Here is a 14,131-nt window from a genome sequence, read left to right as displayed (position 1 = left end):
GAACTGGAAGAGAAGTAGGCTAGTGAGTGTGCTAAAGAGGGCCCAGCTGCCAGCCTTTGGTGACACTGCTGGTTAGTTGGCAGCAACTGCTTAGAAACTGCTGCTCTTGGAAGCAGGAAAAGAAAGCTCAAGTCTAGGATAGGCAGAGAATTCGGGTCCACACTCAAGAAGGTAGAACTAAGCAAAAAGAGTACAGAAAGGAAAAGGCTTAATGCTTTCAAATACTGGAACAATGCCTTGAACTTAGTAGATAGGCAAACATATTTAAGGGTCTGCTTTATTTTTTAAAAAATATATTTTGTTGGTTTTTTACAGAGAGGAAGGGAGAGGGATAGAGAGTTAGAAACATCAGTGAGAGAGAAATCAATCAGCTGCCTCCTGCACACTCTCTACTAGGTATGTGCCTGCAACTAAGGTACATGCCCTTGACCGGACTCGAACTTGGGACCCTTGAGTCTGCAGGCTGACGCTCTATCCATTGAGCCAAACTGGTTAGTGCGGGTCTGCTTTATTTACAGAATAAATGCTCTACCCATAAAGGAAATGTCTGTAAGATGACAGATTTCATGAACATCTTAAGATGATGAATGTGATGGTGACAACTGGGGTAGGAAGGAGAGGTAGGCAGAGAGTCTCGGAAATCTTTCCCATCCACTAGCTGCTGAGGAGGGTCAAAGCTCTGAGAGCAGAGTTTGAGTTCTGCTTTTTGCAGGCCACTGTCCCTTAACTGCCACACATCCAAAACGGAAACCATCCCTACATGCTGTGATATTTTGAATTTAATTGAGTCTATAGACACTTGTGGTGTACAAAGGGTTAATGGGCTTCAGTCTCCATAAAGTGGAGCCTTTTCTGACCCTTCTTACATTCTCCTTGACAATAAGATATATATATTAAAAAAAAAAAAAAAAAAGTCTAGAATCACTGAGACATAGTTCCTAAACTCAAGGTACCAGAATTCCATTAGAAACTGACCTGGTCAGCCATTGGCCTTCGGTGTCTATTTGGTCAAAATCATGCAACACTCCTAGCTCAGTGTCTTACCTAGAGTAGGTATGTAGCAAATACCTGTTAAGTGCCATCAGTGTAGGGACTGCCTGACTGAACAAGTGAATGGGCTGAGGAACGGGAGTTTTAGTTCATTCAGGAAATAACGGTCTGCCCCTGGGCTCTCCTCCATGTTAGTGGGCTTTTCTCCTGAAAGCCAAGAGAGAGGAATACAGTTGGGCTTGCTGAATAACAGAGTTCCTTTCTAGATTTTATTTATTTATTTGTTTTGAGAAAGAGAGAGAGAGAGGAAGGTGGGTGGGAGAAGGAGGGGAGGGAGGGAGAAGAAAGAAGGAAGAAGAAGATGAAGAGAGAGGGCACAAGCCATGGATTTGTTCCACTTATTCATGCAGTCATTGGTTGATTCTTGTATGTACCCTGACCAGAGATCAATAGAGTTCCTTTTTTCAAGTCAGTACCAACTCTCAGGTTGTTGTTTTTTTTCTAGCAGAGGCAGAAGGGATACATTCAGGACTATGACACTGACATTGATTAGTTCTTTTTTCCCCACAGTCCAAGGCTAGTTAATTCTTCTTGTCTTGCCTCCACTGATGTTGACAGCAGTAATGGGGGTAGTCAAATAAAGGGACAAGAATCAAAGGGAAGTAATGGATGAGAGGGGAGGTAGACACAGGCTACAAGTATTTTTATTAAGGAAGAATCTCAAGGATGAGATGAATATATTGGACAAGAGGCCATGTTCTGGGAATTCAGTACCAACCACTTCACATATCAGACTTAAGCCCAACCTTTTAAAAAAGGTCAAGTTCTAAAATAATGATAATATAAATAAATAAATAAATAGGTCAAATTCTTCACATATATATTTAAAAATATATATTTTTATTGATTTCAGAGAGAAAGGGAGAGGGAGAGAAAGAAACATCAATGATGAGAGAGAATCATTGACTGGCTGCCTCCTGCACACCCCACACTAGGGATTGAGCCCACAACCCAGGCATATGCCCTGACTGGGAATTGAACCATCACTTCCTGGTTCATATGTTGACACCCAAACAATGAGCCATTCCAGCCAGCTCTCAATACTTTTTATCTCAGTCCTCACACACAGGCATCCTAGAGTTTCTTCTATAACATCTTAAGTGCTCAGCTAACACATAGATACCACAGCTTTGTAAGCAAATTACTTAAATATCAAATACCAACTGAGTCATTAATCAAGACATGAGGCAGTATAAAGAATAGGGGATATGTCGTTAGAAGAAAAGAGAGATCCAGATTCAAGTACTGACTTTATTATCTAACTACCCAGTCTCAGTCATTCCTCATTTATAACAAATAGTTATGATATCTACTGTCCTGCTTCACAGGATTACTAAGATCAAGAGATCCAATGAATGGGAAAATAGTCTGTGGACAGGAACAATGACTGTTGATATTTATTATTCAAGGATATCAGTTTTGGCTAAGTCTGTCCAAAGATAGGACAAAGAACCCTGACAAAGGAAGCTCCAACTGCAGGACACCCTGGACTTGAGTCTGGAGAGTTAAATGTAGACAAAAGCACTTTTGTCTATTCTTGGGACTAGGGGGAAATCTGCTTGAATACAGGCTTCCCCACAGGGACCTCCCTATGTATCCTTCTATTTTGAAGGTCAGATGACATGGGTGGCATATACAGCAGAAACCTCTATCTATAGGTGGAGAGGCACAAGCAGTGTGTTTCTAACGCAAGCTTTGGAATCTGACCCGAGTGTGAGTTCTAGCCCAGTCACTGAACTGTAATGCGATGTTGGCAAGTGACAAACACTCTGTGCCTCATCTTTAAAAGAAAGATAAGAGTGTCTCCCATACGGAATTATTGAGGAATGAATAACAACATATATAAAAATACTCAACAGGCCCTAGCCAGTTTGGCTCAGTGGATAGAGTGTCAGCTTGTGGACTGAAGGGTCCGGGTTTGATTCTGGTCAGGGGCATGTGCCTGGGTTGCAGGCTCAGTCCCCAGTTGGGTGCATGCAGGAGGCAGCCGATTGCTTTTTCTATCTCTCCTTCCCTCTCCCTTCCTCTCTGAAATCAATAAAAATACATTAAAAAAAATAACATAAAAATACTCAACAGGCCCTAGTTGATTTGGCTCAGTGGATAGCACGTTGGCCTGCGGACTGAAGGGTCTCTGGTTCGATTCTGGTCAAGGGCACATGCCTGGGTTGCGGGCTCAATCCCCAGTAGGGGGTGTGCAGGAGGCAGTTGATCAATGATTCTCTCTCATCATTGATGTTTCTATCTCTCTCTCCCACTCTCTTCCTCTCTGAAATCAATAAAAAGTATTCAAAAAAATGTATATATATTTTAAAAATGCTCAACAGTGTGGTGATTGTAGGAGGGAAGGGAGTAAGTGGAGTTGGAAGAGGGCATAGAGGAGATAAATGGTGATGGAAAAAATAAAATAAAATAAAAAACTCAAGATAGTGCCTGGCACATGGTTAGCAACTCAGCAGATGAACAGATGCTAGTTAATATTGCTGATATTTCTATGAGTTTATTCAATCATTTGGTCCAATTAGCAATTTCCAGGCCCTCCCACTAGGGGGCAGATAGACAATACTAAGAAGCAGTACAAGAATTTTGACATTTGTTCCAGCTCCAAAACTCTGCAATAAAATAGGTCAAAGTTATTATCTAAAAGATGATTTGAAAACCAAGGTCTTTTAAAAAATATATATTTTTACTGATTTTAGAGAGGAAGAGAGAGATACAAACATCAATGATGAGAGAGAATCACTGATCGGCTGCCTCCTGCACACCCCACATTGGGGATCGAGCCCACAACCCAGGCATGTGCCCTTGACCAGAATCGAACCCGGGACCCTTAGTCCGCAGGCTGACACTCTATCCACTGAGCCAAACCAAGGTCTTCTGATAATTTCAGCCATTCATCCAAAAATATTTATTGAGCCACTACTATATACCTGACCATAAACTGAGCTTGGAGTTAATAAAGAAAAAATGTTCAAAAACACATATTTCTGGGGGATTAGGAGAAGATGGGTCAGAGGAAAACAAATCTCCAAGTACAGAATTCCAAAATGGCTAGGACTCTCAAAGCAAGTGACATCATGAAATATATATCTAACCCTAACTCTGGTCCTCTACCAAGTACAGGACCCACACCAAACCAAGATTTCTTTAATCCAGCCTGCCCTATGGCAAATTATACATCTAGGCTGAGAAACACATCACATTCTCCTACACACACCGAACAGGAAGGAGAGAAGAGAAAATGTGGAGTTAGAAGGAATCAATCCTGTGACTCTATCTATACATGTGGTGACTCACGCCTGGGAAAAAGTGATTAGCCAGGTGACTTATAGTGCTGGGCCAAGAAGCCACATATCCCAACTCCTGACCCCTGATCCAATTCTCTTGCCTTGAGCTGACTCTTACAATATAAAGCACAGTAAGCTATCAACATCCGTATCTCATCCCCACCCCACCAGATACCAAGCTCTGTGTTTCTAGGAATTTAGAAGACCCTTCTAAGAATGGGTGTAGGGAAAAACTGAATTACAAGTCACAAAACTAGTTTTAAGGTTTCTATAACTGGTAAACTTGAGTTCTAAGCAGCTCTTTAGCTGCTGGTTCGTGAAGAAGACAGCTTATGCTCTAGCTCACCTTAACTGTAAATGTTTAACACTAACAGCTATAAGTCAAGATTTTTCTTTTCTTTTTATACCTTTTGGGAGAGGAGAGAAGAAAGCAAGCAGGCTTAAAAATACCAATAGTATTTCTCCTCTGCAAAGGTGTGGATTTAATTAAGGATAGCAACAAGAGAGTCAAAGGAATTTAAATACACTGTCCCCAAAATGGACTGGTGAGTCTGAAACCAGGAAAGAAGGACATCTCAATTCTCAAATATAGACGAGGGACAGTGGTTGGCAGAGGCTACTTAGGAGCTGCTTTGGGGGAAAAGTAAAGTGGAGATCTCAATGTCAGCACCCAAGACAAAGCTGCCAATTTGCCTGTCCTCCCAAATGGCTCATCCCTTGACATCACATCTCTAGGTGAAGCTGTCAAAGTAAGTCAAGGAATGTAGAAGACAGTGAACTGCTCTTTATCATCTTACTGTATACTTCCAAGTATACTCCCTTTCCAGTTGTGTCCTCTGGAAGCCCATAACCAGTCACAATGCAGTTAGCATGAGATCTGGGTGGCCAGGGAGCAAATACAACTTTATCACCTGTCATCACTTATGAAAAGAAAGGCTGGGGGGAAAGCTGGCACAGCAGAGCTTGCCTATTGCAGTAGGAAGAAGGTCACCTTCAGTTTTGTCGTTATACATGCTGGATTCATTGGCCAAATCCTAGATCTAGCCAGGCTCTGAGTCTTACTCTCCCTCAAAGAAAGGAAGTCAGAAGCTAGATTATTTTAACTTCTGAAGATGATCTCACAGAACAGGGTCAGTAAACTACGGTCTGTGGGCCAAAATCCAGCTGCTGTTTTTAATTAAAAGTTTTACTGGAACACAGTCACATGCAGTGTTTACATATCGTCTACAGCTGCCTTTGCCCTACAATAGCAGAGCTGAGTAGATGCCCACAAAGCCTAAAACATTTGCTCTCTGGCCCTGTACAGAACCCTATCATCAAGGATCAGATAAGATGTTGAAGAACCTTTTCTATTAAAAGGGAAGTGTAGATGTTTCATTGATTTCCCCTTTTTGCTCTAAAAGGAAAGTCTATTCCAAATTTAGGACCATTGTGACACCTGAAGATACTGTACATGGTAATGAGCCAGGAATAGAATCATTTCCTTGCACATTCATGCAGTTCAAGGATAGAAGGTAGTAATCTGGGAAAGCATGAAGTACAAAGCCCCAATTCCAGCCAGTTTGAGACAGAAATCTAACAGACAATTCTCAAAAGCTCAATCATATGGGAAGTATATTAGCAGGAATATACCAGAAGGACTGAGAAAGCTAGCTCCTTATCCCTCTGAAGGCAGAAGCTTCTTTACTTGCTGTGAACTGAGGTCACTGGCTCAGAAGGAAGACAGCAAAGCCAAAGGGAATTGTCAGTTTCCATGGTAGAAAGTACTCAGAGAGTTCAAAACAAAAGAACAGTGTAAATAGTTTGTTTCAGAGATATAATAAGTAATCTGAACTGTGCGTTTTCATTTAATTCCTCATGGGGATTCAGTTTGAGATACTTTTTTAAAGAGTGATTATATATCTCCTGTAAAACTCCTTATAGTACTCAAGAGAGATATCAGCAACAATTAAAATTAAGATGCTATACATTGGGAAATTCTAGTATTTGAGAGGATCTCTCTGATCAAAGGTATCTCACACTGCTGACAAGTTTTTGCAATTGCTTTCTTTTGTCTGTACTGAAGAATATCTTGAAGATATCAAAGTCCATAGTCAATGTACCCCTCTGAAACAGCTCAAATGTAGGGCCAAAATAAAGGACCACATCCTTCCCTGGGATCCAGATTACTTACATTTCTGAAGTCCAGTGTTCATCTGCGTGTGAGAAAGAAGCTGAAAGGACAGGTCACCTGGCCCTGGTAGACAGGCTAGCATGGCAGACCGGCATCAACACAACATGGGGCAGTCACTCACACTGTAATGAACAAAAAAACAAGGTCATGGAACACAAGGCAACTCACTCAAGGAAGATACCAGGGACATCTGATATGAGCAGCACAGGCCCAAGTTTAGATAGATAAGCAATTTAATTAGTAGCATGTTGGCTGAAAATATATCTATGTTTTTATCTGTAGCAACAATTTGCTCCAAACTATTACTACTAAGGATAAAATATTTCAGTCAGCACAGACGAGTGTGTGAGGAAAAGAAAATCTACCTATCAACATAATTAAATGAAAAATACAGGCCCATCTGTAAGGTCTTTTATGCTCACAAGCTCTAGATGCACTCATTTAGCATTTCCTGTAGGCTACCTCTCTACCATGGGCTTTTGGAAAGGCCCATGGGGCTGCCAAATGAATGGCGCGCTGGCTCTCATCTGTGCCCCAGCTAAGAAGGGAGCAGCAAGGCTAGGGCACATTCTAACTGAGGTGAAAGGGGAAAATGATTTCTCCCTGAAAACAGAACAGTGTTCCTGAAGACAGCTGGTCCTCATAGGGCCTGGCTTAGTCTATTTACAGGGTTGGTTTGGAGCCGGGGCAGTCAGTCATTTCCAGAGGCAGTATAGTACATGAGTTGCAAAAGCACCCAAATTTTCACCTGTGACACTCCAGTAACCCGAACTCACTTTCAAAAGGAAGAAAAAGCAGAAAATCTTAGGAGACATAATTAACTACTGTTAAAGCAAATTCTGTTTGTCAGTTTCTGGGGATTCACCTTTCCTACTGCCTGTGACACAATTAGACCTCCTGGACCCCACCCCATCCCCACCCCAAAACTGTACTGCACCCCAAGGAAATTAAGGCGGCCAGAGCCCTCTCTGGACAGGCAATCCTGACATTATGTCAAGATGGCAGCATTGTTTCATCAGTGCTGTCTACCAATAAGATATACACAGCTCAAGCAAGCAGACATTGAGGTGGACTTTTGTAGGGAAGGAAACCTTGTCCACAATGCTAAGAAAGTTACCTTGTGTACACCAAGGACCAAGCTTTTCCCAAAGAAGTATAATGTACTAAAACATGAGATTTTTTTCTCATGCTGCAAAACCCAGAAGTCAAGGTGGCATATTAAGGCTTTACATCATACGAGTGAAGGAAAAGCTCAAATGTTAAAGATCACAAAACCTCTTTCTTTTTCTTAGAGGGCCCTCTCAGGTATGTGAAATTACCCTGTCATGATGAGTATCAGAGAGCTCCAGCTTGCAAGTCCAGGTAGCTGAAAAGATACTTTGTAAAAGAGGCTGTTCAAACTGTGGCTAAGATAGCAACTGCAGAAAGAACTGAAGACTGAATGCCTCAATGAGAACAGAGCAGCCCAAGAGTTCTGGCACAGATTCGGTCTTTTTAGGCCTCTGGTAGGTAGGATAACAGAATGAACAGTGTGCCAAGAATAAAGTCTCCTGTTGGGATCAAATGACTGAGGTACTGCTCAGAATCCCATTCCTTGTGAATGCTGATCTCTACCTAATAACCAGTCCCCTATGGTCCTAATATAGCTGAGCGCAAACTCCAAGGAAAGGAAGGGAATTAACAAATACTGGAGACTAATATTGTGAAATGGGCTGTATGAGGCACTCAAGTGATGTTTTCTTAATTAGGTCTCCCAACCTTTCTTGGAGATAGGTAATAATTTCATTTACAGATGTCATCTCGTCATCTGTAGCCCAGACTACAATAGCCTTCTACATGTCCACCCACCCCCACTTGCTCCTGTAACCCAATCTATTCTCCACACAGCAGCCAGAGTAATTAATTTTTTTAATTGGAAATCTTATCAGCTCAAAAATCTCCAATAACTTCCCATCTCACTTAGAATAAAATACAAAATCCTAACATGGCCCATAAGGCCTTCCATACTCTGTTACTCCATACGAGTGGAGGAAAAGCTCAAATGTTAAACAAACCTCTCTGATCTCATCTTCTTCTTTTTTTGTTTTGGTTAATCCTCGTCAGAGGATATTTTTCCATTGATTTTTAGGGAAAGTGGAAGAGAGAAGGAAAGACAGAGAGAAACATCGATGTGAAACATATCAATTGGTTGCACGAGCCTTGACTGGGGAGGGCCTGCAACCAACGTATGGGTTGACCAGAATCGAACCCAGGACCCTTTGGTCCGCAGACTGACATTCTATCCATTAAGCCAAACTGGCTAGGGCTCTGACCTCATCTTCTAACCCCCATGCCCCGCTTGCTGACTCTACTTCTAGCCCTAGTGTTCTCCTTGCAGGTCCTCGAAGGAGCTGAGCACACTCCCACCTCCAGGCCTTGTACTTCATCTGGGTAACTGAGACGCTGTAATGATCAAAGTACAAAGAACACATTCACTCAGCAGTCTTGCAGGTAACACTTTCTCCCTGTATTTTTTAGAAGGAACCAATCCATAAATGACCACCGTAATCTCTTACAGATGTATTAAATTTTGATGTGTGCAAACATCTATGAGATAGAATCATCTATCAGCTGCCTCTTAAATAGGAGACTGACTACTGTATCTAGTTTACAATATTTGAATTAGCTTTCATTTCTTTTTTTTCTTTTTTTTTAAAAATATGTTTTATTGATTTTTTACAGGGAGGAAGGGAGAGAGATAGAGAGTTAGAAACATCGATGAGAGAGAAACATCGATCAGCTGCCTCCTGTACATCCCCCACTGGGGAAGTGCCCGCAACCCAGGTACATGCCCTTGACCAGAACCGAACCCGGGACCTCTCAGTCCGCAGGCCGACGCTCTATCCACTGAGCCAAACCGGTTTCGGCTAGCTTTCATTTCTTGAACATAAAACCAACAGAGCCAAGGAAGTAACACTAGGTGGCAAGGGCAAAATAATTGTCTTATAAAGAGTTTTCAAAAGGGGAAAATCCGCCCTAACCTGTTTGGCTCAGTGAATAGAGCGTCGGCCTGCGGCCTGCGGACTGAAGGGTCCCAGGTTCAATTCTGGTCAAGGGCATGTACCTTGGTTGCGGGCACATCCCCAGTAGGGGGTGTGCAGGAGGCAGCTGATCAATGTTTCTCTCTCATCAATGTTTCTAACTCTCTATCCCACTACCTTCCTCTCTGTAAAAAACCAATAAACTATATTAAAAAAAGGGGGAGGGGGAGGAAATCCACAGATAAACATACTTTGTTTTATTGCACTTTGCTCTATTTTGGCTCACAGATATTGCCCCACTCTCTTCAACAAATCAAAGGTTTGGCTCTGGCTGGTGTGGCTCAGTTTGTTGGGCACCCTCCTGTGCACCCAGAGTTTGAGGTTCCATTCCTGGGTAGGGCACATGCCCTGGGTTGCAGGCTCAATCCCCAGTAGGGGGCATGCAGGAGGAAGCCAATCAATATTTCTTTCTCACATCAATGTTTCTCTCCTCCTCCCTTCCTCTCTAAAATGAACTTAAAAAAAAAAAAATTGAAGATTTGTGCCATTTTCCCAACAGGCTCATATAATGGTTGGCATTTTTTAAAAAAATATATTTTATTGATTTTTTACAGAGAGGAAGGGTGAGGGACAGAGAGCTGGAAACATCCATGAGAGAGAAACATCGATCAGCTGCCCCCTGCACACCTCCCACTGGGGATGTGCCCACAACCAAGGCACATGCCCTTCACTAGAATCGAACCTGGGACTCTTCAGTCCACAGGCCGACGTTCCAGCCACTGAGCCAAACTGGTCAGGGCTGGTTGGCATTTTTTAGCAATAAAGTATTTTTAAATTGAAGTATGTACATTTTTTAGACATAATGCTATTACTGTGTACTTAACAGTCTACAGTATAATATAAGCGTAAGTTTTATATGCATTAGGAAACAAAACAAAAAAAATACATGCAATTTACTTTTTTGTGATACTTGCTTTATTGCTGTGGTCTGGAACCGAACTTGAGATATGCCTGTAAGGATAAATGTCAACTGCAGCTCAAATCACCTTTGAAATCTGGATTAACAAGAGGACTATATCAAAGTTGTTAAGACAAGACTTTGACTTTGAATCCCAGCTCTGCTACTTACTTGCTGTGTGACCTTGGGGAAGACACTTAATTTCATCTACAAAATGTACCTGCTTCCTGGAATTGTGAGGATTCAATAGGTTTATGTTAATATAATCAAGTGCTTCGGATACTGGCACTAGACATGTAGTGAACACTATTTAAATGTTGACTATCACTTTCCTAATTTATCAAAATCCAAGATGCCTCCCCCAGCCCCCGACCCCCAGCCCCTATTTTACCCCTCCACCTGGTTCCCACCCTACCCCAGGCCTTCACCACCCTATTGTCTAGGCCCATAGGTAATGCATATACATATATAAGATCTTTGGTTAATCTCTTCCTGCTCCCCGGCCCCACACTTCTGAGATTCCATGCCTCTGATTCTATTTTATTCATCAGTTAATTTTATTCATTAGATTCCTTGTTAGTTTATTTTGATTTTTAGACTGAATGCTGGTATGTATTTACTGCTATTTTATTGCTCATATTTTTTATTTCTTCTTTTACTTCTCCCTCTTCTTAAAGAATACCCTTCAACATTTCATGTAATACTGGTTTGGTGGTGATGAACTCCTTTAGCTTTTTCTTGTCTGTGGAGCTCTTTATCTGACCTTCAAGTCAAAAAGAGAGCTTTGCTGGGTAATGTTGTTTATAGGTCCTTATTATTCATCACTTTGAATATTTCTTGCCACTCCCTTCTGGCCTGCAAAGTTTCTGTTGAGAAATCAGCTAACAGTCATATATGGGCATGCCCTTGTAAGTAACTAACTACTTTTCTCTTGCTGCTTTTAAGATTCTCTCTTTTGTCTTTAGCCCTTGGCATTTTAATTATGATGTGTCTTGGTGTGGGTCTCTTTGAGTTCCTTCTGTTTGGGACTCTCTGCACTTCCTGGACTTGTAAATCTATTTCTTTCACCAGGTAGGGGAAGTTTTCTGTCATTATTTCTTCAAATAGGTTTTTAATTTCTTGCTCCCTCTCTTCTCCTTTTGGCATTCCCATGATGCGAATATTGGTACACTTGAAGTTGTCCCAGAGGCTCCTTGCACTATCTTAATATTTTTGGATTCTTTTTTATTTTTGCTTTTTTTTTTTTTAATCTTTTTGCTCTTTTGGTGGGTATTTTTTGCTTCCTTATATTCCAAATCACTGATTTAATTTTCGGAATCCTCTATTCTACTATTGAATCCCAGTACATTATTCTTTATTTCAGTTAGTATATGGTTAATTTCTGACTGGTCCTTTCTCATGTATTTGAAATTCTAAGAAACAGTGCCTATACTTCAAATTTTCTTCCAACCTCCACTTTGCTCTGGCAATGCTTCTATTGAGTGGCATTAGTGCAATCCTCTTACTTTAAAAATGGTGAATTTCACCTTTAGAAAGATTCCAAAAGAAATGTCTATCCTGAAGAAGGTGCTATTAATGACTATCCTTTCTTCAAGTCTAATATTCACTAATGTCTTAATTACATTCATGTTCATGATTTAAATTTTTCAAGTCCCGCCGAAACCGGTTTGGCTCAGTGGATGGAGCGTCGGCCTGCGGACTGGGGGGTCCCAGGTTCGATTCCGGTCGAGGGCATGTACCTGGGTTGCGGGCACATCCCCAGTGGGAGATGTGCAGGAGGCGGCTGATCGATGTTTCTCTCCCATCGATGTTTCTAACTCTCTCTATCTCTCTCCCTTCCTCTCTGTAAAAAATCAATAAAATATATTTAAAAAAAAAAAAATTTTTCAAGTCCCTTCCTTCTAAACACACATCCTGGCCCAGCTGTTATGACTCAGTGGTTGAGCATTGACCTATGAACCAGGAGGTCATGGTTTGATTCCCAGTCAGGGAACATGCCCGGGTTGTGGGCTTGATCCCCAGTGCTGATCAATGATTCTCTCTCATCATTGAAGTTTCTACCTCTCTCTCCCTCTCCATTTCTCTCTGAAATCAATAAAAATATATTTAAAAAATAAACACATTCTGAACCTAAGCAAGTGCCACGCAAATTCCCCTATGCTATAAAGGGAAGTTTTGTTGTATCTTCTGGAGCATAATGGAGTTTGACAGTCTGTTTCTCTCACTATTCAAAAAGTTTCAAATAGCATCATAAGCTTTATCTGCAGACTTCCTGAAAAGTACCAACTATAACTAGCTTCTCCATTTTCACAAAAACAGCAGCTGGCGGCAGGGTCGTGGTTACTCAACAGCAGAAAGGTTTACAGTAACAATCAATGAAGAGCTTTGAAGTATAAGGATGATATTTCTTACTTACCCTTTCCTCTTCTTTCCTATTTAGTGAGACCACAGAAGTTTTAGAGGAGGACCAAGTATATTATGGCCCTTCTCCAAGCAGCCATGAATTTTCTTCCCTTACTTTAAATAAATACTAACTAAAAACAGGCTCTTAAAATGCATTGCCATACATGAAGCTATCGCAGGAGATTGATCAGTCCTTGGGAAGAGAGCCTAGCAACAAAGGACACTAAGGTGAGCATCTGAAATGAAAGCAGCACCAAGTCACATGGAGATCTAAGAACAGTCCCAGTTGAAATCAACTTTAACCTATTGCAAATTAAGGAGAAGTCTGCTTACAAGCTCATTTACATTTCAGGGTATCCATCAAACAACAATACTGAAGGGAATGTTTGAAGGGAAATGGCAAAGGGACTCAGTCATCTTCAGAGGAAGATAAACTATTTCCCTTTCCTCCTTTCCCTCCTTCTCCACCTAGCAGGGATTGTTTCCAAAGATCCTATATAATAAAAGAGAAACATGTAAATTGACCATCCCTCTGCTATTCTCACCAGCCAATCAGGAGTATGCAAATTAACCTGACAAAGATGGCAGGTTAATTTGCATACACAGGCACCAAGTGGCCTGGGTTCCGGGAACATCCTCAGGACCCAGGCCGCTCCTAGCCTGTAGGCCTGCACGTAGGCCCTGAGCAGCCGGGGTCCCAGAACGCCCCCGGCCACTCCGGGCCTACGGCATAGGCACCAAGCGAATGTTCCCGCCTCGTGGCTGCTTGCGCATGCACTGGTGCCAAGTGGCGGCCGGGGTCCACATCCCTCAGCCTGGCGCCCACAATGTGGGGCTGGCTGCCAGCCTCGGGGGGCATGTGGAGACCCGAGGCCGCCACATGCGTGGCCCAGGGCCTCCGCACGCCCCCCAGCCTGGAGCCCACAACACGCGGGGCTGGCTGCCGGCCTCGGGGGTATGCCCCCCCCAGAAGCAGGGACACTCCCCTAGCCCAGTGGACACAACGCAGGAGGTCCTCTGCGCATGAGCTGCAGAGGAAACACCTTTTCTTTTTTAAAAAAATATTTTTTTATTGACTTTTTTACAGAGAAGAGGGGAGAGGAAACATCAATGAGAGAGAAACATCGATCAGCTGCCTCCTGCACACTCCCCACTGGGATGTGTCCCCAACCAAGGTACATGCCCTTAACAGGAATCAAACCTGGGACCCTTCAGCTGCCACTTGCAGTGTTCTTGGTAA

At 42.2% G+C, this 14,131-nt stretch overlaps 1 protein-coding gene across 1 annotated transcript in view; it reads right to left on the bottom strand.

Annotated features, from left to right (window-relative positions):
- FAM222B (family with sequence similarity 222 member B) overlaps positions 1-14,131 on the bottom strand; it is a 53,101-nt gene that overhangs the window by 4,484 nt on the left and 34,486 nt on the right. Inside the window, exon 2 of the mRNA XM_081109567.1 lies at positions 6,511-6,632. Within this exon, the coding sequence (XP_080965693.1) occupies positions 6,511-6,592 (82 nt within the window). The 5' untranslated portion in view covers positions 6,593-6,632. The remainder of the gene's footprint in view (positions 1-6,510; positions 6,633-14,131) is intronic.

The sequence above is a fragment of the Myotis nattereri genome (genome assembly GCF_964212035.1).
Source record: "Myotis nattereri genome assembly, chromosome: 16".
In the NCBI taxonomy this organism is placed as follows: domain Eukaryota; kingdom Metazoa; phylum Chordata; class Mammalia; order Chiroptera; family Vespertilionidae; genus Myotis; species Myotis nattereri.
The sequence above is the reverse complement of the archived record's forward strand: the minus strand, read 5'-3'. Positions and strand labels throughout refer to the sequence as shown.